General features: G+C 48.6%; 1 protein-coding gene across 8 annotated transcripts in view; it reads left to right on the forward strand.

The window, feature by feature from the left end:
• The window catches only part of CACNA1E (calcium voltage-gated channel subunit alpha1 E), a 453,931-nt gene that overhangs the window by 356,560 nt on the left and 73,518 nt on the right, over positions 1-23,853 (forward strand). For all 8 annotated transcript variants that reach the window (XM_074322331.1, XM_074322336.1, XM_074322333.1 and 5 more), the window contains 11 exons: positions 7,742-7,857; positions 12,143-12,196; positions 12,812-12,901; positions 14,255-14,464; positions 15,251-15,363; positions 16,990-17,102; positions 17,446-17,577; positions 18,055-18,127; positions 18,987-19,104; positions 21,226-21,293; positions 21,985-22,082. In XM_074322331.1, the coding sequence (XP_074178432.1) occupies positions 7,742-7,857; positions 12,143-12,196; positions 12,812-12,901; positions 14,255-14,464; positions 15,251-15,363; positions 16,990-17,102; positions 17,446-17,577; positions 18,055-18,127; positions 18,987-19,104; positions 21,226-21,293; positions 21,985-22,082 (1,185 nt within the window). The remainder of the gene's footprint in view (positions 1-7,741; positions 7,858-12,142; positions 12,197-12,811; positions 12,902-14,254; positions 14,465-15,250; positions 15,364-16,989; positions 17,103-17,445; positions 17,578-18,054; positions 18,128-18,986; positions 19,105-21,225; positions 21,294-21,984; positions 22,083-23,853) is intronic.

The raw sequence follows: 23,853 nt of genomic DNA on the forward strand, positions 1-23,853 counted from the left end.
ACCAGAGTCAACACTGGATGGCATTTAGTGGACTGGATACTTTATTGACACCCTAAGTCTCCTTAAATCCTTTCTGGAACAAGTCAAGGGATGCGATGTAAATAACGGGAATACAGCCGAAGTGTGTGACCTTCAGAAAGGGGGTTACCTTCTCTGGGCTGTGTTTGCAAAGCTGTCCTACCTCCCCGCCCTCCTCCTAGCTTGTTTTCCAATGAGACTGAAATTAAACCACCACCAACACACAATTGCCTATCTGCCTTCCCCCAATTTCTCTGTTCATTTTAGAACACTTAGGGTTGAAGAGGCTTTTCTGGATGTCTAACCCAAATTCCTCCCTCCTGGAGCACACCTCCTACAGGAAGACTGGCAAGGTTCCCTTGGGGGCGGGGAAGCACTTTGGCAATATGGGCTCTGAAGATTCATAGGAACATGACCATGTAGCCATTTGTGTGCTTGGCAAAGTCTGCCCACATATGCCTCCACTGTCAGCATGCGCATGTGTGTATTCATGCCGATGTGTGTGTGATGAAGTGTACAAGTGTGTGCAGGAGTGTGAGTAAACAGATCTTTGAGTCACGCAGGCAAGCCCATCCTGGCCGGCTTTGTCTTCCTTTGGTTGCCATGACAGCAGCGAGGGCCTCCACATCAGTAAACAAAACTCCCTGTGTGCATTGAATCAGCAGGAGGGGTCTGGAGCCAAAGAGTCCTCCAACTGAGCGGTTCCTGCCAAAGCAGACCTACAAGAAGTTCTAGATCAATGCAGAAATACCTGACAAGGGGCCCTGAGACTTCACACTGACATAACATGGTCAGGAATTTCAGGTTGGGGCAAGGCTTCAGTGAACCTCACTTCGCATCCGCCAAAGGGCTAGTTACCTCATGATAAACTCTAGATATCTGAATGACCAGAACCTCTCCTATCCCCCTATGGAATGAAACCAGTCACTTGAGTTTGTCAACATACAGATTAGCCACTTAATGAATTACCTGTGGCAGTGATTCCTTCATAGGTCAAGTCTATAAGTTTATAAAATACAAATCAATTTGACTATTAACCTAAATACGATTTGAAAGAGAACCCCGCCTTCCCCTGATACACACCTCCAGTCACACGTGGTAAATGTTTTGGGTGTTATACCTTGTTTGTGATTATCGGTTTAATTCTTGCAGTTCGTCGAATTGGATTTGAATAATACAGAATTGGCTAGTATCAAGAGTTGAATTTTACAAATTATGCCTCTCATATAAACTGGAAAATAAAAGGAGTCACAAATGTAAATTCACTATCTAGGATTAAGGAAGAAAATTGTACTTAACCGTGCAATACAAGGAGATCAGCCTCCTTCTAAGTGCCCATAACTGACATTTCAAAACCCAAACCTTTTCTACATAAGTGATGACCAGAGCCAAGGCTCATCCCTGCTCACCTCACCTTCACTTTATCTGTGTACGCGCTGTATCCTGAGGGAAACTGCAGAGTATCCTCTCAGGGGGATAAACAAGCAACCAAAAATTATGCATAACAGAACTGGATAAGAGGTAGCTACTTTGAAACACAATTTACATTTTCCCCGGTTTCATTGAGATATTATCGACATACAGCATTGTATTAGTTTAAGGTATACAGCATCATGATTTGATACATGTATATATTGTGAAATGAATAGCACATTAGGCTTGGTTAACACTTGGTTAAATCATTTTATAATTTTATATAGTTAAGAAATTTTTTTCTGGCGAGGATAAGTCTTAAGATCTGCTCTCTTAATTTCAATTATGCAGGACAGTGTTATCAACTATAATTACCATGTCGTACATTAGATCCTCAGACCTTATTCATCTTATAACTGGAAGTTTGTGCCTTTCGACCCCCTTTACCCATTTCCTCCAGTCACCACCCCCACCTCTGACAATCTGTTTTCTGTTTCTATGGTTTTTTAGATTCTCTATGTAAATACGATCATACTATATTTGGCTTTCTCTGTCTGACCTATTTCATAATGCCCTCAACATCCATCCATGTTGTTACCAATGGCAGGATTTCCTTTTTTATGGCTGAATAGTGTTCTAGTGTGTGTGTGAGTGAGTGTGGCATATCTTTCTCCATTCATCCATCGATGGACATTGCTTCCATGTCTTGGCTATTGTAAATAATGCTGCCATGAACGTGGGTTGTATATATCTTTTTGAATTAGTGTTTTCATTTTCTTCAGATAAATACCCAGAGTGGAATTGCTGGATCATATGGATTTTTCATTTTTTGAGGAGCCTCCATACTATTTTCCACAGGGGCTGCATCAATCTATATTCCTACCAGCAGTGCGAGAGGGTTTCCTTCTCTCCGTATCCTCGCCAGCATTTATGTCTTGTCTTTTTGATAATAGCAATTCTAACAGGGGTGAGGGGATATCTCATTGTGGTTTTAATTTGCATTTCTCTGATGAGTAGTGATGTTTAGCACCTTTTCAAGTACCTGTAGAACATCTGTATGTCTTCTTTGGAAAAATGTCTATTCAGTTCCTCTGCCTATTTTTAATCTCATATAAAATAGATTTTTAATCTCATATATATATATATATATATATATATATATATATATATATATATATAGCTATTGAGTTGTATGTCTTCTTTATATATTTTGTATAGTAACCCATTTATTAGATATATGGTTTGCAAATATTTTCTCCCAATCTGTATGTTGGCTTTTCATTGGCTTTTTATTATTACACAGTGTCTTGTAAGAATCTAGTTGGGACACCCAGTAAATCAGATTTACTCCTGCCCCTGGTGATGAGCAGAGAATTTTCCTGCCCTTCTAGTGTCAGCACTTACTGATGAGGAAACCGAGACTGAGAGGTGACTGCCCAGGTTATTAGCAGCAGACGTCACCTGGATACATAGCTCTGAGAATAGATCTGGTCGTATTTCTGCTATATCATGTGGGGATTTCTTTTGGTTCCTCTGGTTTGGCATTCTGGAGTCTCAGTGCATCCCATCTTGAGCTCTCTTACAACTGTGGGTATGGAACCCTGGGTGGAGCAAATGAAAAGCAGCCGATTACCCATCCTCTTACTCTAAGGCACAGGCAATGCCAACAGGACTTAAGGGAAATGCACACTCATATACTGTCAGCCAAGACTGTCTCCTTTTAAACTTCCTGTTGCTTAGTCCAAGGGAACTGGATAAATGGGCATATTCGAGGGCCACTCTCTGAGGTATCTTTCAGTAGGAAGGTTGGCAGTGGATGGCTAAGGTAAGGGTCATATGCTTTATCTTTGCAAAGGCATCGTCATCTGAATAACCCCCAGGATCCTTTTGGAAAAGGACATAGTACCCAGGTGCTTAGGAAAGAGAGGGCAACCAGTGGGAGAAACATGCTTACTTTTCCTGGGTCTGGTCACATATATATACACTCACGAGACTGATGGGCATATTGAATCTAAGATTAGAATAGTCACTTACTTGGGGGAGGTAATAGAGTTGAATCTTGTTTGTCCCTGTTCTCTCCAGAATGCAATATCCATATAAATAAACGGTGATTGATATAGACACAAATATCAAGCAGTACATCACTAGCTTGACTAAAGCTATGAATTTTATAGTAGAGCTTTATTAACCCAACACAGCAATGGATTTTTATGCTGCTCTATTAAAAGGGTAGTGCTTTTACAAACAAACAAACAAAAACACAAAACACTCCTGTTTTTATATCCTTATTTTCCTCAACCTTGGGCTGGAACGAATTCCATGTTGTGGATTTTGAATGTTGACATCTAGATGGCATAGAGGACAGCTGAGGCATGTGGAAACGGCACTTAACCTGGAACCAGAAGACATTCGTTTGAATTCCGGCTAATTGGGTGATCTTGGATAAGAACCTTTCTGAATCTCCCAGGGTTGTGGCAAATATAAGTGAAATACTTTACATGGGAGTGATGTGTAAATTTAAAATTTTCGCAAGTATGTGACATGACTATCAGGTCTTAACGTGTTATTTCCGTCGACTATGGCATCTGGAATACCAAGCCTTGCATTCGTCTTCGTTGGTCCTGTTGGAATGTGACAGGCATAGGCTCTGCTTGGCTTCGTGGAGCCTGCAGGCTAGCCAGAGCCATAAGCCATGGGCACAGACAATTAGGATGGCAAGGCAGAGAGGGAGGGAGAAGTGTCATAAAAGACATGAGTGCCAGACATCCATCCTGCCCTAGACTCCCAATGAAAAAAGAAAACAGAAAAGGGCCCCTTGATAAATAAAACAAAAGAGGCCCACACAGCCCTTCCGCTGAGGTGCGGGGGCTGCTAAGGCAGCGTCTTCACCGCTGCACATTGTTTGTCTACTTCCTTTAGCCAAGAGGCTTCTTAAAAAGACCAGGCCAGATTCGGTGGGCTCTGAGCCGTGAGCCCAGCAAAGATGCCAGGTGGGCGGAAATGGGGCCTGCAATGACAGAGGAGATGAACGACGACGCCAGCTGGCGAGAGCGAGAGCCAGGAAACGTCCAAATACACAGGGAGGTTAGCCTGGGGTTTGTCAGCCTGTCCCACCGGAAATCAAGCTACGTGGTCATTCTGGGGGCTCGACTGAGGTGACCCCCCCGCTGCCTACTTTATAGACTGATTCTATAGAGGTGTTAGTGAAGGCAAACAAAGAGAACTCAGTGGTGGCAGTGTCTAGGAGTTACCTGGCAACCGGTGCATTCCCGCAAATTCACCTGGCTCCCTTTGGGTCAGTGCAGAGATGGAGTGTGACTTCATTCAGGCCTTTGGGAATAAGGCAGAGCTTTCCGTGTGCTCACCAAGTCAGCTTGGATATTTTTAATTAAAAAAAAAAAAATCTACTGAATGTATACTATGTGACAGGCCTAGTCTAGTCCCGGAGAACACAAAGTGGGGAAAGACGCAGAATGTTTTCTTCAAAAGCTCATATAAAGGGGGAAACCGTCACACGAATAGCTCTCCACAACAAAGGCCTGGCTGTAAAGATGAGCTGTAAAGAGATGCAGGAGAGATAGAATGGAAACCAGGAGACTAAAGAAGAGGGGAGGGATGGGAAGGGGAAAGCTGAATGGAAGAGGTGACATTTCAACCTGACCTTGAAGAAGGATTTTGACAGACTCCGAAGAGAAGGGTTTCCAGACAGAGAAGCAGTGTGAACTCACTGCATTTTCAGGAATAGTGAGAAGTGTGCTGAGGTTGGATGGAACATGACCGAGGTGGGTGGCAGGCAGGCAAGGGGTGGATAGGGATGATGGGGGGTGAGGTTTGAAGACAAAGGTCCGACTGTGAAAGACTTTGAAGGTCACGTTAGGTGTTTGTACTTCATTCCGCAGCGGGTAGACGAGGCTGTGGACGAGGAGGGGACAGAAGAGAAAGAAGAGGGAATTTAGAGGATCTGAGCATCATGGTCCCTTAGTAGCTGTGTGTCCTTGGACACTTGCCCCCTCAAAGGGCCTCTTAACTCCCCTGGGATTCAGTTTTTCTGAGCTGGAAAATTGCGATGTTGGTAATCTCACCGTAGGTGCCGTAGGATTCTTGGGTTTCTCTGATCCAGCCTGTTTAAAAGTCTCCTTTTTCAAGGTCTTGCTTGAAACCTTCCTGGATTCCCCCAGGGCGTAGTTGGAAAAGTAAGACGCACACGTATGAAACAATAAAGAAAGCAGCATACAAATCTGGGCAGATGACGTGGGCATGAGGAGCTTGGGCGCTTAGAGCAGACAGGTCTGGGTTCCAATCCGGACTCCATTTCTTCAACTTGAACAAGTTCTTTAACTTTTAACTTGAAGATGAAAATACCTATTCTACCTTCTTCTCCAAGTGGTTGTAAAGATTACATGAGCAAACTGTATGAAGGCGCTTGGAAATGAGAAAGCGTTCCACAAATCTCACATGCTTATCATTTGAGGTTTGGAAGTGACCAGACCCAGTTTTAGGAAGATAACTCTAATAGCTGTGAGGGGGAGGGAATGCAGGAAAGGGAGGCAGGTGGTTGAGAGACCAGGGCGGTGCTACTGTGATAGTCCAGGCAGGAACGGACGAGGTCCTGGACCGTGGCGGGAGGATGAAGAGGGAGGGTGCGTCTAGTGCCCTTCTGCAGATAGAACCAACACGACATTGGCACTGATTGGATGGGGCAAGCGGGAAGAAAGAAGACCAAGAGCCAACGGTGAGAACGTTGGTAGATGTTGACACCACGAACCAAGCCAGCCCCTTGTTACTTTCTCATTGCTGAAATCCAGAAACAAAGGTGGGGAAAGGAGATACCCCAGGGCTTGAATTCTGTTACCTTGTCACTCACTGGCCCTGGCTCTCTTCATTTTGACTCTCTCCCCCCCATTCCCGCACAACACCTTTAGTGGACCCCGCTGACCCTGAAACCATGCCCAGGAGAGTTTCTCCTTCCAGGGTGCCTCTTCCCATGCCTCAGCCTGTCTGTGAGCATCGTAAGGTATCTGTGCTCAGGGATGAATCCTGCTCTACCTTGGCAGGAGGGCCCAAACGAGATACCGCCCCTTCCTTTGCCCAGGGGCTGGGGCACATCCCTCAGTCCCTGGCTCGTTGCCTCCTTCCTCGACATGAGTGAGTAGCTGGCAGGAACCACGGCGTGTGCCAGATTTGCTCATCCTCAAGCTGTACCTCTATATTTATGGGGAGCCCCTTGAGTAAGTGGACAGCTTCCAGGGCAGTCAGAGAGTGCCTAAGACTTGGCTCTAGGGTTGCCACACTAGCAAGTGGCATCTTAGCCTGGAAGGGTGTTTACTGATGGGAAGGGTGTTGGGAGAGGGGATTTCTGGAGAAGACTGTCAGCAGATGAATTATTTCTTGATCCCTGTTTGCTCACCCATTGAATTTGACCATCTCCCTCTCTGCCAGGGACCCCTCATTCCTCGTCTCTCCTATTTTTCCATGGGGCTTTAGTCTTTCCACTGTGTGTGCCACGCAGAGTGGCTCTGGTCCCCCGTGCCTGGCAGTAGACACTGTCTCCCCCTGGACCCTCTCCCTGCCTCATTATCTCCCCTCCGTGTCACCCCACCTTGCCATTGTCTGTCCGCTGGGGCCAGGTGCCCTTCTCATGTTCCTCCCTTTTTTGTATTTGACCTCTGCCAGCCACCGAACACCACTTCAGGCCTTCATGGCGTCCATGTCCTTGGTCTTCAGTGGCAGCCCTCACTGAGCGGCGCAGAACTCAGGACCCCTTGTGTGGTTGGAGTTCCAATCCCAGCGAGTTACTTCTCTGAGCCTCGAGTCCCCAGCAGCTAAACTGGAATTTTACTAGTGCTTACTTCGTAGGGTGGCGTGAGGATTCAGTGAGTTGATAGGGATGAAAAAGTTCATACAGGGCTGGCACATAATCATTGGTTAGTCTACATTAATCACGGCTGTAATTAAAAGCATAAAGGGTAGCTGTGCCCTCGGAGGGCTGAGGGAACAGAACACAGCATTTTGAAACCTTAGTGTGTCACATGACTAAGAACGTCCCTTTCAAAATAGAGCAGGCAGAGGGTGTGAGTGCTGACTAGAATGAAACTGATCCGGAAGGCTTCCTGGGGGAGGCCGAATGGGGTGCGTTTCTGTGCAACTCTCTTTTTTTCTGTGCAACATTTTAGGGAGATCATGGTTGCAGCCTGGGACCAAGGGGAAAAGGGGTGCACGGAAGTACCTGCTCCAACACTCTCTTCTGCTTGCCTTTCTCTTAGTCACAGCACTATCTGAACTTAGTGAATCCTATTCCCCTTGCCCACAGGGAGTTTGCCAAAGAGAGAGAGCGAGTGGAGAACCGGAGAGCGTTCATGAAACTGCGGCGCCAGCAGCAGATTGAGCGGGAGCTGAATGGGTACCGCGCCTGGATAGACAGAGCGGGTAAGGCCTGGTGGGCTGGGGGAGGTTGGTGGGGGCTGCCCAGACGGCAGGGACTCCCCGCTTCTCACTCCCGATACTTCCACTCAAAGGGGCAGCCTTCACAAAAGGAGAGAGAATCTCTGGGTGTCTGATTCGCTTTCGGGGTTCCCTGCTGGTCCCACTGTCTTCCTCTGGCATCTAACAGTCCCCGTTCTTCTCCCAAACACCTTTCGTGAGGCAGGCATTTTAGCAAGGTGAACTGAGTGAAAGGTGACGTAACCCGGTCCTGGAGCTGAGTTTGGGCCAGTGACATTTTACACTTCATTCCACACATAGTTGTTGCGGGCTGACCTTTGGACCAGGCCCAGTTCAAGTACTTGGGGCATAGCCACGAGCCAAAGCTCTACTCCTGTGGGGCGCCTCTAGTTGGCGAAGGCAGCCTTGGACAAAATAATACATAAGGAACTTGTAAGGTGATAAGTACAATGGAAACATCCAGGTAGGGTTTGGGGTGTAGCAGAAGTTGCAGTTTTAAATAGGGGACTCAGGGTAGGACTATTTGGGGGAGAGCCTTGAAGGGGATGAGGGGGGCCAGCCACCGGGAGGAAGCCCAGAGTGAGGAATGCTCCACCGCCAAGGCTGTACTGTGCAGCGGCCAGGAGACCTCCAGGAGCAGAAGGGGAGTGAGGAAGGAGAGGGGGCAGGAGACAGGAGGCGGGTAGGCAGGCATACGGGGCGTGGGCAGCAGGTCAGGAATGGCCGGCGCTGTAAGGGTGAGTGAGGCGAGAACCACGGGAGGGTTTGGAGCAGAGGTGGGACAGGCTCTGATTTAAGATTTGGAAGGAGTGTTTGGTTGCTGCGTTGACAATAGACAACAGAAGGAGCAGGCCAGAAGCAGAGAGACCAATTGTGAGGCCATCGCAGGAAGCCAGGTAACAGCTGGTGCTGAGGCCCGGGTTTTCCTATTCCCTCAGCCGTCCTCAGTTCCTCGCTCTGTGGCTTAGCATCAGGAATGATTCTTGCGCAGTCCCCTGAGCCTAGGTCCAAGCCTGTCATGATTTCATTCACCCACGGAGCCACCAGATTCAAGTTAGACTCTGGGTCAGCTGTGTACGAGGGGCAACGGTCACCCCATGTCTGCCCGTGAAAAGGCTGCCTTTGCTTCCTTACTATGTTAAAGGTTGGATTGCATTGGTGTTATATGTCTTCATTTTCTTCCTGAGCAAAGAGTAACATTTTTTAATCAAAAAGAAATAACACGATAGCATCTTTTCTCTATCCCTGGTAGAAAGCATAGCTAGCACAAATGTGAGGTCTCCCAGGAAAAATTTGGAATATGATTTGGTGCTTAGTTGTCTGAGCTTTGCAATGACACCGTGACACTCCTTCGGATCACGAACACACAAAGCTCTCTCTCTCCACTCTGGGTTCACTTTTGATTATCTGTCAGGGGTGAGAGAGCATGTGTGATTGAAAATGCGGCTTCAAAGCCAGATAAAAACCACACACACGCCCTCGGGAGTCTGTATTTCTTTGCCTCCTCGGGAAGTATGAGCCATGCGGCTGACTACACTTCCGTTTCACCCTTTCTCCTCGGAGGCTCTTGTGTGGGGGTGAATGTGACTATCCCTAGCCCCCTGCCTGGAATGGTAACTCAGATTTACTGAGCACACTGGCTGCCAGGCCAGGCAGGCAGCTTGAAGTCCCAACTGTCATTGGCTTCCTGGGTGGAGGAGCCATCTGACAGATCACCCTAGCGAGTGGGCTGGCGGCAGAGCTGGGAGAGAACCCTTGTGGCTTGCTAGGTCCCCACTCAGGGTCAGGCGGCACAGAGGCGGCTCTTGGAGGCTCTGCTTTGGAAATACATGCAGAATTGCAAGGCTGCCCTTTCTTCCAGTTGGCAAAGCCAGCTCTCTCCTCCTTCTAAGAAAAAAGACGCACTGCGACGTCAACTTATGCTTCCTGGCCCTTCCCTTTACAAATGGAGCGCGAGTGAATCAGAGACATATGGGTTACATTTCCCTAGAAAGACACTCTCAAGATCGAAAGCGAACTTGGCAAAGGCATTGGGGGCGTGGGGGAAGTTTCCACACATCCAGAGCCCTGCAGTGCTTCCCAGAGGTACCCAGCAGCAGTACACACCTCCTTCCACCTAGGGGGTCCTCAGATCGCCCCCCCCCCCAAAGCCCAGACACTGTACATAGCAAACATGACTCTGGCCAAGGTCATTCATGTTGCTGTGAGGTACTTTAGCAAGTACCTGCTTTTAAAAGGAAGCCCTCAAACAACACGTGCTGTCCAATGACTGTAAAACCCTTATGTCTGCACAAAGGAGAATCCCACCAATAACACCTAACCTGTTAACTTAGAGTTTTGCCTGAGGCGCTACTTAAATAAGAAAGCTAAACATTGTGACTTGGTACAATGGCCATCCTGCACAGTACCCTCCGAGCCTGAAAATGTCCTTCCCTGGGAAGTATGTTATATACTCTCAATTTTATATGCAGGTGGAATTGTGGTAATGACTTTACCCTCTATGGCTTGTCCTTGTACTTGTAACAAGTGCTTAAATTAAACCATCGTTTAACAGGGTCTGCTGCAGGCTTTCCCCAGCAGCTGGAATCTTCGGGAGCGATTGTTTAGGCCACTGCCGGGTCTAGTACAGGCAGAGTGGGAGTGGGTGTCAAAGCCAAATCCCCCATCAGTTCAGACAGGGGACTCTGAATCCCACCAGACATGCGCTATTTTGTTGGCGAGTTCAGAGGGATGTGAGTGAGGCTTCTGCTAACAAGTCTTGTAGAAAACAGTGCCACACCGATGGTGACGCCTCTGTAGTGTACAGGGCTGGTTTTGAGGAGGACGAGAGGAGAGTCCATGGGTTCTTGTCCAAACACCAACAACCAGATACGTCACTCCGACCAACCAGTGCTGCCGTTCTCCGACATCCATTGGGTATCCACTAGTTCAGTTCAATTCTGACACTAAATACCACCCGGAGTTAGTGCAGACTCCACAGGTGAAAGGCTCAGTCCCACAAGCCTGCCCCTCCCATCCCTGCCCTTCAGATGCCAGCCACGGGCCGGGTCACCCGTGACCTGCATTTCTGCCCAGCTGACTACAAATTCAGAGGGTTCCAGGTTTGATAATGCAGTAGAACAACTTTCAGAGCTCAGAAAAAACGAACCAGCTTATAAAAAGGGTGCAACTCACGATTGGCCAAATGGAAGAGCTGTAAGGCAAGGAACGGGCGTGGGGTTGGGGGGCACAGAGCTGCCATGCCCTCTCCAGACATGCCACCCTCTCAGCATCTTCGTGTGTTCACCAACCCAGAAGCTCCCTGAGCCCCCGTCGTTGAGGGTTTTTATGAAGCTTCCATCCCATAGCGTGATTTATTATATCATTGGCCATTGGTGATTAAAGAATTTCTAGCCCCTCTCCCCTCCCAGGAGGTGGGAAAGGGATGGAGCTGAAAGTTGTAACCCTCCAATCCTGAGGTTGTTTTTTCTGGTGACCTTCCCCCATTCTTCAGCTATCTAGGCCTCCCCCACGGTGACTCATTCATTAGCATACAATGACAGTAAATTCCAAGGATTTTCGGAGTTCTGTGCCAAGAACAGAACATGCGCAAAAACCAGTGTCACAAGGAAAAGTTCACGAGGGGCCCAAGCTTCCTCAGCGCAAGCTGTGCGCAAGCAGGGCCGGAGGGAGTGGTGGGGATGGGAGGAAACGAGCCCACCGGGCTGCTCCTCTCTCTGAGGTGCTAGGCATCCACCTTGGCTTAGGCAGCAGCCTGTCCTCAAAGAAGCAGACGGGCTAGAGCCCCAAACGTGGCCTCTCTCACCTCCTGAATGAGCGGGCAGATGTTATGTTGCAGATAAGAGAAACTGTGGAGGCTCCCATCACTAGAAAAGGCTTAAGGGGATAGGAAAGACAGGAACCCAAGTAGAAGAAAAAACAGAAGTGGAAAATTTTCATTCCTATCCAATTAGTAGGAGATTTTAGTTAAATAAACATCAGTTCTTCCTTTCACGGGTATCCTGCCGAACAAGGGTATCAGCCACAGAACTGAAGTTGACTAGTCGCCCCCCAAGTGCCCCTCACGAAAGAACTTCCTTCCGTTCTGATGTGTCTCGGGAGCTCCCCCCATGACCCTGGATGTCCTTCGGATACTGATGCCTGCTCCAAGCTGTGAACTTTTTCCTCTCTCTCAGTGGCCCTGGAGCCAGAGATGTCCCTGAGGGATTTCCATTTTGCAAAATAATTTGACATTTACAAATAATTTACTAAACCATTTGTTTCCATATAGAGGAAGTCATGCTTGCTGAAGAAAATAAAAATTCTGGAACATCAGCCTTAGAAGGTAAGGAAGTGCTCCCACCAGCACCTGACTCCATTTGCGTTGCCCCCTCTTGCGTGTGGCAGTCGCTCTTGATCAAAAGAAAGAAAAGAGGGGTGTTCTGGGATTTGAAACCAAAGTCTCTTTGTCATAAAAATCCCTCATGCTTTCAAAGGAAAGGAATTGAGTCACAGGTGTAGATGCTTTTTAAAGTGATAAAAATGAAATCCAAGAGTTACTTTGTTCCAGGGTGTGTCGTTGGTAACGGGCAATGAAAAGTCTGTCGTGCAACCAATGGTGTATAAAGGGAGGTTCTCTGAAAATCTGGGGGGATCATCTCGGGACCACTTTCATTACCAGGAAGTGGCCTCGTTTATGAAGAGCCGGCACAAGTAGTTATGGAGTGCCCGTTTCTCCGCTACATGTAGATAAGCTCTGGCAGGGAGTCCAGAGCCCTTGCATTTCAGAGGTGCCACTGAGCCACATTTCTGTAGCCTTTCAAGACTTCTCTAACCCTGGCTCAGGTATTTAAAGGCAGTCACCTGTGACACAGGGGCCTCTTGCCCACATCCTCAGTGTTGACCCCAATGATCTGGGGGTGTGTGTGTTCACTCACTGGCCTCCCCTGTCCTGGTGCAGTGCTTCGAAGGGCGACCATCAAACGGAGCCGCACGGAGGCCATGACCCGAGACTCCAGCGACGAGCATTGTGTTGATATCTCCTCCGTGGGTGAGTGCAACCTGTTAGACCTTCCACTTCCCTGAATCTTTTTGCTTGTTTGTTTGTTTTTAGCTTGAGGTATTGTCCTTAGAGCCTGTCTTTTTCTTTTTAATTTTATTGGGATGACAATGGTCAGTAAATTGCATAGGTTTCAAGTGTACAATGCTGTAATCCATCATCCATATATCACATTGTGTGCTCACCACCCAGAGGCAGTTCTCCTTCCATCACCATACATTTGACCCTGTTTCCTGTAACTCTTTTACCACCCCCCTCCCCCCTTACCCTCTGGTAACCACTAAACTGTTGTCTGTGTCTATGAGGTTTTGTTTCTTTATTTGTTGTTTGCCTTGTTCCTTTGTTGCTTTCAATTTTCTATTTCACATATCCGTGAAGGCATAGGGTTCTCAACTTTTTCTGTCTGACTTATTTCACTTAGCGTAATAATCTCAGGGTCTATCCCTGTTGTCACAAATGGTCCTATTCCTTTCCTTATGGCTGAGTAATGCCTTTTGAGAAGTACCTCAAAGAGGAAGAGAATTCAAAGCATCCAAAGGGATGTCATTAGGGAAAGGTGTGGGACTCTATCTACGTGACAATGACTTATAGGAAAAAATGGACCAGGCGATGCTGTTTATATGAAACATGGGGTAGTAGGCTAAGAATCCAACCCAGATGCTTCAAGTGGTTGATGGGTCCCGTGCTCATATATGTCTTCTCTCACCTGGCTGTGATAATGAGATATTCTTCAAAGGATTGTGAGGGTCTGTTGCTTCTAGGGACCCCCATTGGAGCACCTGCAGTCATTTGCTTAACCACAGTAGCCCCCACCTACTTCCATGTGATATCTAAACAAATTTCTACTAACAACGCTTTGTATGACTGGTGTTCAGTTGGGGTCCTCTTAGCGATTCTCACTGATGGCAGATAGTTCCTCCCCAGAAAAAGGGGAGAGTCTCACTTCATCCGTAAAGCAGAAGCAGCATGCAGAGCTCACTGCTGCTTTAGGCTTCTGGTGGTAGAAAGATCATAGATACAGCCGAATGACTCCATTGCCTGAAGCAGATTTAAAAGGAAAGGCCAGAGAGAAGCCCAATCTATTATATAAACAGGATCCTATAAGGACACTGGGTGTAAGCCTGGTGTTCTACCCAGGGAAGCTTTCCTAGCACTGAGCTTGTCCAGCGGAGAAACGGGGATGTCTGCTGTGGAAACCACTTAATGTGGGGATTCCGTGGGCCTGCAGTGTGGCAGTCACCTCGCCGAGGGACTCACGCCGCCTACCTTGCCCTTTGAATGCTGCCTTGCCATGGAGGGTGGTCTCTTGCAGCCTCATTCTTCCTGTTGACTTCTCCCCCATAGGCACACCTCTTGCCCGAGCCAGCATCAAAAGTGCAAAGGTGGACGGGGCCTCCTACTTCCGACACAAGGAAAGGCTTCTGCGTATCTCTGTCCGTCACATGGTTAAATCCCAGGTGTTTTACTGGATTGTGCTGAGTCTCGTGGCTCTCAACACCGCCTGTGTGGCCATCGTCCACCACAACCAGCCCCCGTGGCTCACTCACCTCCTCTGTAAGTGACCGGCGACCACTGGCTCTCAGAGGGCAGCTTGGTTGGGGTGTGAATATCAGAGAGCAAGGCGTCGTGCTGGGCCTGGCCGTGGTTCTGTCCACCCAGCGTCCTCCCTCCTCGTGTGTAAGGGAGGCCAGAGTTATCCCCAAGGGGTCGGGATTATCACATGACCATTCCCAGCTGTTAATGTTGAATCAGATAAACAAATCTCTGTTGATGAGTCAAGGAGATAGTGTTACACCTGGGGTGCTGGGATGCTTTAAGCCTTCACTTAGTGTCTAAAGGAGGCTCAGTGGGGTGGGAAGTTTGGGTCACCAAAGACCTGAGGAGAGAGTTCTTAGGGCAGTGACTACCTCCAACAGACCAAAAAGGGAGCTTAGAGGTCGACTCTGGGAAAGGCTGCCCCTGCGTGTGAGTGAGGCTCCAGGATGCCTTCGCTGCTGGGTGTGTGTGACGCAAATCCGCAAATCCGGCTCTCTCATGAAAGCCATGGTGACGCCCTTTGTCTCCAGAGAGCCATCTACCGTTTAAAGGGCCATGGCAGCCGCACCTGTTGAAGGAGAGCCAAGCTGATCTGCGGGGTGTGCCTGGGGCTCCCCTGGGTTAGAGAGAATTTAGGCACCATTAGGTTTTGCCTGGCACTGACTTGCCGTGGTCACTGACGGTCCTCGCGTGTGTGGCTCCTGCTGGTGTTCAGGGCTCCCCTGGAGGTGGGGTGTTGGGCTGGGGAGTCGCAGGGGCTCACGCCATCTGTGGAGCAACTGCTTCTGCTTTTGATGCTTTCAGACTATGCAGAATTTTTGTTTCTGGGCCTCTTCCTCTTGGAGATGTCCCTGAAGATGTACGGTATGGGGCCTCGCCTGTATTTTCACTCTTCTTTCAACTGCTTTGATTTTGGGGTAAGTGCTCGCGAGCCCGCCCATCCTGCTTTGAGGGGACCGCCAGTGTGAGATAAGCAACTCACGCCCCTGCTCGCCTGAGGCGCTGACCTCAGAAATTATAAAAGGGGAGTCGATAAGACGAGCTAACAGGAGATCAGAAAGGAGTGAGTCCTTGCCACACGAGGGTTTGTTCGGTTTCTTTTTTTTAAAGCTCCATTATTTTTAATGTTTGTATTGAAGCGGAACACACACACCGTTGAAGGAACACTTACGTGTATACCTCAATGAACTTGGCAAAGCTACCCACAGCCAGGGTTTTGAACCATTTATCATCCTGAGGGGTGACTGGGAGAGAAGAACGAAAGACTTGATTCCAGAAGGTGACTCAATAAAAGAGAGAAGCTTATATATTTGTTTTGGGGGATGTTTTAGTTCAGTTTAAAATTGGGAAAAGTACCTAGATAAACCCTCATACAAACATGCCCGTGAGTCTGCACACACACTCTTATTAGAAAGTCCCACAGAGACTATTTCGCCTGGTGTCTACTTCCTCAGGAATACCGACACAGAACTGTGTGCGTTGCTAACAGTCTTCAAGTGTTGTCACCTACATTTTTGGCGTGCGCTGCTTTCGGGAACCCCGTGCACTACATTACGTGTGAGGACCCAGCCTGCGCATGTACACACGAGTGAATGCAGGACCTCGTGTGAAAGTTCACATAGCCAGTTAGCAGCAGGACTAGGTCCCAAACCTCTGGGTTCCTGAACCACTTCTCGTTCTGCCGAATCTCCTTTTTCTGCCAACCTTTCAGTTATGTGCTAATGAGTCTGAGTATTTGCCAACCTGCACTTTAACTTAGAACATATGTTTCTGGGTATGGGCAATTTTCAAGCATAGCAGCCACTGAAAGACCATTTAAACCTTAGTTTCCTTACATACATATTCTCAGCATTGCAATGAGGATTAATTTTTGTTATTTCTCGTAGTGCCATGTGTAGACTATAGTAGACAGTCAATAGATACATAATTAAAACAAAAACAAATTGAATTATTCATTTGATATTGCTGCTTCCTGTAGCAGTCAGATTCTATGCCGCTGGGTAGTGCCATCACATTGGGTTGTCTGGGACCCCAGGGACTGAAAGGTATTTAATATACGTGTGACTGAAACATTCCTGTTAGCTCTCAATTCTAGAAGAATGGGAGAATGTGGACCCTCGCTCAGATTTTTATATTGCAATGCAACCTGTATTAATTCAAATTGTGTTTCCTTTGCTTCGAGGACCACTCTTTTGCCTGTCTGCCCAAGGTGTTATAATGTAAGAACAGTTGCAGCTATCATATTTATGCAGGAGTGGTGACATAGTTTTCACGAGGACAGAACAGCAGACAGTAAACCAGTCTACAGTGGGAATGGTTAAAGTTAGCGAGGGGAGTGGAGAGCGACGTGGTAGAGTCTCATTTGTCTTTGGCCACCTTCACAAATAGGTGGTCCTGCTAGAGGAGGGTTGGGGGTGAGGGGGGAGTTTGAATTTCACCATAGCCCCATGAGAACTGTTGATTGCTGAATACCAGAATGTTTCTCTCTCCTCCTCCTCCTCCTCCTCTTCCTCCTCTCACTGTGACCGGGTTTGGCTCTTTAGGTCACCGTGGGCAGTATCTTTGAAGTGGTCTGGGCCATCTTCAGACCTGGTACCTCTTTTGGAATCAGTGTCTTACGAGCTCTCCGGCTTCTAAGAATATTTAAAATAACCAAGTAAGTGATCAGAATCTGGACTCTTCTCAACCACCTTTGAGACTGGAAGCTTCTTTCTGCATCATTCGATTTCCTTGCATCTCCTACTCCCCCCACCACGCGTTCCCCTTTCCCCCCCCACCCCTCCCCCACCCCATTCTTGGGCTCCCTTCTCCTCCTCTAGAGATCAAACCACAAAAACATCAGCGATGCCAGAGCCCATGGCGTATCGCTGCTCCCATCTCTCCTTCCTCCAGTTATACGAGGCAGCTCATTTCGTACACCCCCAAGCCGATGTCCAGCTGGACTTGGGGACAGTTTGGTTTGCGGTATTTACCGCTGTAATGTCGCCTGGGTTTTGTAGGTACTGGGCCTCCCTGCGGAATCTGGTGGTCTCCTTGATGAGTTCCATGAAGTCCATCATCAGTTTGCTCTTCCTCCTCTTCCTCTTCATCGTCGTCTTTGCCCTCCTGGGAATGCAGCTCTTTGGAGGCAGGTAAGCACCCATGAGCTTTCATCCAAAGGAGCCTCAGAACTTCAGCCTGTGAGCGCCAGGCTCACCAATGTAATCACCATGTTACCATCTTGCTTGCTCATCTTGCTTGTCCGCTGGCCCAAATCAACCACTGAGTGTATGTGTAGAACCAGGGTCTCTGCTTTCAATCTTTTCACAGGGTACAGGGTTCTTATTCTGAGGGCCCCTCCCTCTGGCGCTGTCTCTGAAATGTCCAGCACGAGGCCCTGTAACTCAGGATCAGTCCAAATCAGTCATTACCCAGACCCGTCAAAACGCACAGTCCTTCAGTAATAGTCACTAATACCATCTTTATCAATCACATGCCATGGGGAGAGCATGGGAGAGAGGGGCCTGTGGAGAAGGGGAAAGAAGGGATGGAAATGGCAAAATCTTGGGAAGGGAAAACTTGGTGTGTGAGATTTGCATTCCGTTCTTCTCTCTGAATTTCCTTCTCAGGTTTAACTTTAATGATGGGACTCCCTCGGCAAACTTTGACACCTTCCCTGCAGCCATCATGACGGTATTCCAGGTATGAGGCCACCTGACAGTTAAAAAATGTCCTGTGGGATCACTGGGCACACACTGCAAGGTGACGTCCTAGGAGAACCCCGCTTTTCCCCTCCAGGCATGTCCCAGGCCACTGGGTATGCTTCCTTATTGAGGGATCGCCACCACGATCATTCCTGGGGTTTCTGTAGCTCTGTTCTTACTGATAATAGAAGAATTCGCTTGTGATCACCTCAGTGGCCTTCTCCCTTTGTGAGTCTGCAGAAGACATTAAGTCAGAGACATTCAGTGACATATCACATTTATGGTTTTCTGAAATCAGAAACATCTTCTAGCCCATGTGTCCATTTCATGAAGTATCTTTTCCACCCACTCCCCTCAAAAAGAAAAACCTCTTTTAAATCATGGGGGAAAACTGAAACTCTTGGAGCTAAAGAAAAGCATTGCTTAGGCAGCGTCTGAGGCTGACCCAGGCCCAGGTTTCCTGGACTGGCGCCTGTGAGGCTCTTTCCCATAGCGCTGCTGTCTCAGGAACTGTGCCTTGGCAGCTCTGGAGACAGGTGGGGAGTGGCCAGACCAGCTGATCTGGGTGACCCCGCAGGCCAGGCAAAGCGGAGGTGGGGGAGACTCTGGACTTTCAAGACTGGAATCTTTCCTTCTGATGCTCTTCTTCCATTTCCAATGCCTAAAATTCCCTTCTGTATCAGAAGAAAGTTGAGGATTATGCGTGGGAGTGACCTTTCTGGTTTTTCCCCCCTCGGCAGGATGGCCAAGCAAGGGGGTAGATGGGAAAGACGCAGGCCCAGACGTTCCGCTTTACACTGGCCCCGTTTTCTCAACCAGCGCAGGTCGCTGACTGGCCTGTTGTTTGCTTTGTGTAGATCCTGACCGGGGAGGACTGGAATGAGGTGATGTACAACGGGATCCGCTCCCAGGGCGGGGTCAGCTCTGGCATGTGGTCGGCCATCTACTTCATCGTGCTCACCTTGTTTGGGAACTGTATCCTTTTGCGCATGCTCCTCTGGGTGCACGCCAGCATTTCAGAGCAAGGGGAAGGGGTGGGGGCGGGACGTTGCTCTGGGTACTAAGAGAAACAGGACTCTTAGAAACTTTGTACACTAGTGTGGTAAAGAGGATACATGTAAAGATGATGGAATAGCCTCCAAATCTACAGCACACTCGGGTAATAACCTATGACGCTGTTATAGGGAATAGTTGGAGGTACTATAAGCTGAGGAAAAGAAGAAAGGACTGAGATCCTGGTAGGCTGAAACAGCAGGCAGATTGTAATACTAATGAGTTAATTACATGTGAATACAGACAGAGCCCGTCACATAGGAGGGTCTCCCAGATACAACCTTGTGATTAAGGCCGACACTCCTAAGCGTATCTAACATTGGTTGCATTCGTGCTATTCATGAGTCCTGTATGTACCGACTGCTTTGCTGGCACTATTTCGTCTAATCCTTACCTTACAAGACTTAGAAGAAATAACTTGATGAAACGCAAATTATTAGTAAATTGTAAAGGGAGACTAAACCAAGTCCATTTCATTCCGAAACCCATGTCTGGTCACAGGATCTACATCGAGGAAGATGAGGTTTTAATCCCAGCCACTCTGCTCACCAGCTGTGTGGCTCTGGGAAAGTCACTCAGCCTTCTGAGCTTCTGGTTTTCACATCTGAAAGGAGAATAACAATGTCTTATCTCCTTTGTTAGTTGTCATAGTAAATGAGATAATTTATTTGAATGCACCTTATAAACCACCAACTTCTACAGGATCATTACATGTTTGTGGGGAGGGAGACTCGCCTTGAATTGGGATGGGTTCAATACAAAGGGAGAGCCACGTGGTGCAGACGTAGTTTTGCATTTTCTATAATCTCGCAGAGAAAAGATGCTCCTTTAGGTTTTCTGCCCTCAAACCTAATAGCAGACGATCAACTAAACATGAGAAACCCATGAGAAGAAAGCTGTGTATTGCGTCACAGAAGTGGAAGGCCAGTTTGTCACAATGGCGCCAGGATTTTCTTTTTACTCCTAGGGTAGTCAGACCTGGACCTTTGTGCTAGAACCGGTTCTTTGTTCTAGAACATACGGCTCTCAGAGACTGTTGGAAAATTGGGACTTCAGAGGTTTAGTGCGGAATAGAAATGGGTTCCATAATGATCCTGTGTGCTCTGTGACATTTTGTTAAATGAAATACGGAAACCATCCAGGATAAGAAGAATGGGACGTTAGCATCCCATTATTGAGAGCTGGTCAGTGCTGGGGCTGTGGGTTCTCATTTCTTTTCGTTTTTAAGGATGAAAGCACCACTGGTCTAGCTGGGCTCAGTTCCAGCCTCTCAGAAAGGAGAGATGATGGGGCGGCCGAATGGCTCAGTTGGTGAGAGTGTGAGCTCTAAATAACAGGGTTGCCAGTTCGATTCCCACATGGGCTAGTGAGCTGTGCCCTCCACAACTAGATTGAAGACAACGAGCTGCTGCTGAGCCCCCCGCCACGAGGGGTGGCCGGATGGCTCAGTTGGTTAGAGCGATAGCTCTCAACAACAAGGTTGCCGGTTCAATTCCCACATAGGATGGTGGTCTGCGCCCCCTGCGACTAAAGATTGAAAATGGCGACTGGACTTGGAGCTGAGCTGCACCCTCCACAACTAGCTTGAAGGACAACGACTTGGAACTGATGGAGAAACAAACACACTGTTCCCCAATATTCCCCAGTAAAAATTTAAAAAAGAAAAGAAAAGAGAGATGAGCTTCTCCATTGAGCTCCCGGCCTGTCTACCCGTCTTATTGTTCCATGATTCTCTACCGGGTATTGCTATGAGTAGGCATCGTAGCTCTTTAAAAGCCTCCTCATTCCATCTTGGCCCCTGGGTGGTTGGAGTCGGGTATTTCCTTGTCCTGTGCAGAGAGCTGATATGTGGAAGGAGGGAAGACATACTCTCCTTCAAACAGAGTTGCGTGACATCTCCATCCCTCCTCCCACAGTCGCTGCTTATGTACCTTTTTGGGGTCGCTTCTAGTGTCCCCATCAGTACAGACACGGGATGCCTTCTCAGCCTTGCTTGAAGCCTTCTGCTCTTCTTACTTGCCCATCCTTAACCCACCATCCCAGACACGCTTCTGAACGTGTTCTTGGCCATCGCCGTGGACAATCTGGCCAACGCCCAGGAGCTGACTAAGGTAAGTTCTCTGGGGACCCGATCGTTCTCTCGTGCCATAGGATGCCCTCTAGCCTTGGGAGCTCTCTCCAAAAGTCTGCGTTGTCTGGCTCAGGCCTGCCGGGAAGGCTCCTTCTGGGAGCTTCTGGGCAGTTGGAGAGCCACACATCCGTGAAGGAAGCCTGGTTCACTTTCATTGAGTTTGATGAGCCTCAGGCCAGCCTGGGTCTCTCATGGGATACAGGAAATAACAGCTTAATCACTGTGAACCCTCAGAGGGGCCCTTTACAGGATTATACCATGAAGAAGAAAGAAAACGAAGGCCCTGGATGTACCTTACAGGGAAGAGGGCATGATGGGAGGTACAGCCTCAGGGCTTTACTTCAGGGGCTCTGCCTGGAAGGGCCCTGCTCCTCAGCTCTGGCCTCTCACCTGCACAGCTGTGGGCGGCTCCATGGAGCGCTGGGGGTTGGGGTCAACTCCAACCCTGGGCAGCCTGTGGGGCAGGGAGGAGACCCGAGTCTCTGGCCATGCCAGAGCCGGGGAGGCCTGGCTTCTGGTCATCTGTGGTCCTTAAGCCAATCTAACCTCATGCTGCCTTGTTCAACCGCTTCCCTTGCTTCCTCATCTCTAGAACTCCACCCAGGGAGAGCCATGGGAGTTCCCTCTTCTTCATGGGGTCTTGGGCACAGCCACCTCTTCTTTGTGTCTAGGATGAGCAGGAAGAAGAGGAGGCCTTTAACCAGAAACATGCACTGCAGAAGGCCAAGGAGGTCAGCCCGATGTCTGCACCCAACATGCCTTCTATGGAGTGAGTCGGCTCTCCCTACCTTACTGCCCCCCAGGCTCCTGTGCTAACAGCCCATCCATCAACTCAAAAACTTTATCGTCCGAGGGTACCTGCTCCGTGCCAGGAAATGTCCTGTGAACACAGCAACGAGGCAGACACAGTCTCTGTTCTTGTGGAGCTTTTATTTCAGCGAGTGAGATAGATAAGAAATACACATAAATAATTTTCAGCAGTGAGAGTTGCTGTCAAAGAAATAAAATGGTAATAAGGCAGAGGGACAAGAGCTGGGTGGAGTATCTTTGGGCATTCTGGGGAGGGGTTCTCAGAAGACGTGATATTTAAGCAGAGACCTCAATGTGTATAAAGCGGTCCTGTGACATTTGAAGGAAGAGCATTCCCCTGCAAGATCCGGTGTGGGTGGTGTGCAGGGAACAAAGAGGAACAGAAGGAGCCAAGGTCAGGGAGGAGGGCAGGAGCCAGCTGGGGGAGGTCCTGAAGGTCCAGGTAAAGGATTTTAGCTTTTCTTCTAATTGCAACCATGGGAGAGTTTCAAGTGAAAAGATGTATGTGACATGATTTATACTTCTAAAAGGTCACTCTGCTTTGTGGAGAATGGATTGTCGGGGCCAAGAGTGGCGGCAGGGAGACAGGAAGTTGGTTCTTAAAGTAGGTGAGAGATGACCGGGAAAAGTTTAGACCAGGGTGGTGACAGTGGAGGAGGGGAGACGGAACCCCATTCAATCTCTAATGGATTCAAAGTGATGAGGGTGGGGATAAGAAAAAAAGAAGAAACGAACATTTCTCCCAGGTTTTAAGGTGTGCGGCTTAAGCACCTGGGAAGATCGTGGTGACATTTGCCATCCCCTGGAGAATGCTGGAGTTCATTTTGTGGAGCATTAAGTTTGAAATACGTATAAGACATCCACGTGAAGATGTTGAATAGGCCATTGGTTACATGAGTCTGAAGCTTAGAAGAGAGGTGTGGGTTAGAAGTAAAGACTGGGGAAGCCATTTGCACTTGGATGGTATTTAGCTGCCAGCATGGGTGAGCTGGCCCAGGGAGAGTCGAAGTGGAGAAGGGGGGAGCTGAGGACAGAGACCCAGAGCCTTCCTATGCCTCAAGGTCTGGCAGAGGAGAAACCCCAAAAGGCGACTGATGGGGCTAGCGGAGGTGGGCGAAGGAATGAGGAAGCGTGGGGTCAGAGAAGGACACTCCTTAGAAAGGAAGGAGCTGGCAGTGGAGCTAAATACTGTTGAAAGATCACGGAAGATGAGGGCAGAGAAGGGACCGTGGGGTTTGGCAAAATGAAAGCTGTTAGAAACCTTTGCAAGAGTCATTTCTGTGGCCTCTGGGAACAGAATGCAGTTAGGGTGGATTAGGGAGAGAATGGGAGGCGATGAAGTGGAGCAGTGAGGACAGAGGGTTTTGAGAGGGTTTTGAGGAACCAGCCAGGACCTGTGGTTGCTGGTAGAACTGGGGGCTGTGGGTTTGGGCCCTGTATGGGGCTGACTATGGTGCCAGGGGAAGGTGTTGGCGGAGAGTCTGAGACGTGACTTCAGACCGTGGCGCTCCTGTTGTTGCTTCTGGGCCTGCATGATGACTGTGTGAGTGGCCCTGGGGTGTCTATGGGGAGGGTCGGAGACCCCCCAAGACATGGAACCCTATGCTGGCACCAGACCCCGCCCTTGACTATCTGAAGCCCCTCTTTGCCCAGAGCTCGTGGGAGGGGCTCCTGAGCCTTCTCTGCCTCTCCTCACAGGGCCTTTCTAGAATTACAGGTGGGGTCCCCCC

The sequence above is a fragment of the Rhinolophus sinicus genome, linkage group LG17 (genome assembly GCF_036562045.2).
Source record: "Rhinolophus sinicus isolate RSC01 linkage group LG17, ASM3656204v1, whole genome shotgun sequence".
NCBI classification, from domain to species: domain Eukaryota; kingdom Metazoa; phylum Chordata; class Mammalia; order Chiroptera; family Rhinolophidae; genus Rhinolophus; species Rhinolophus sinicus.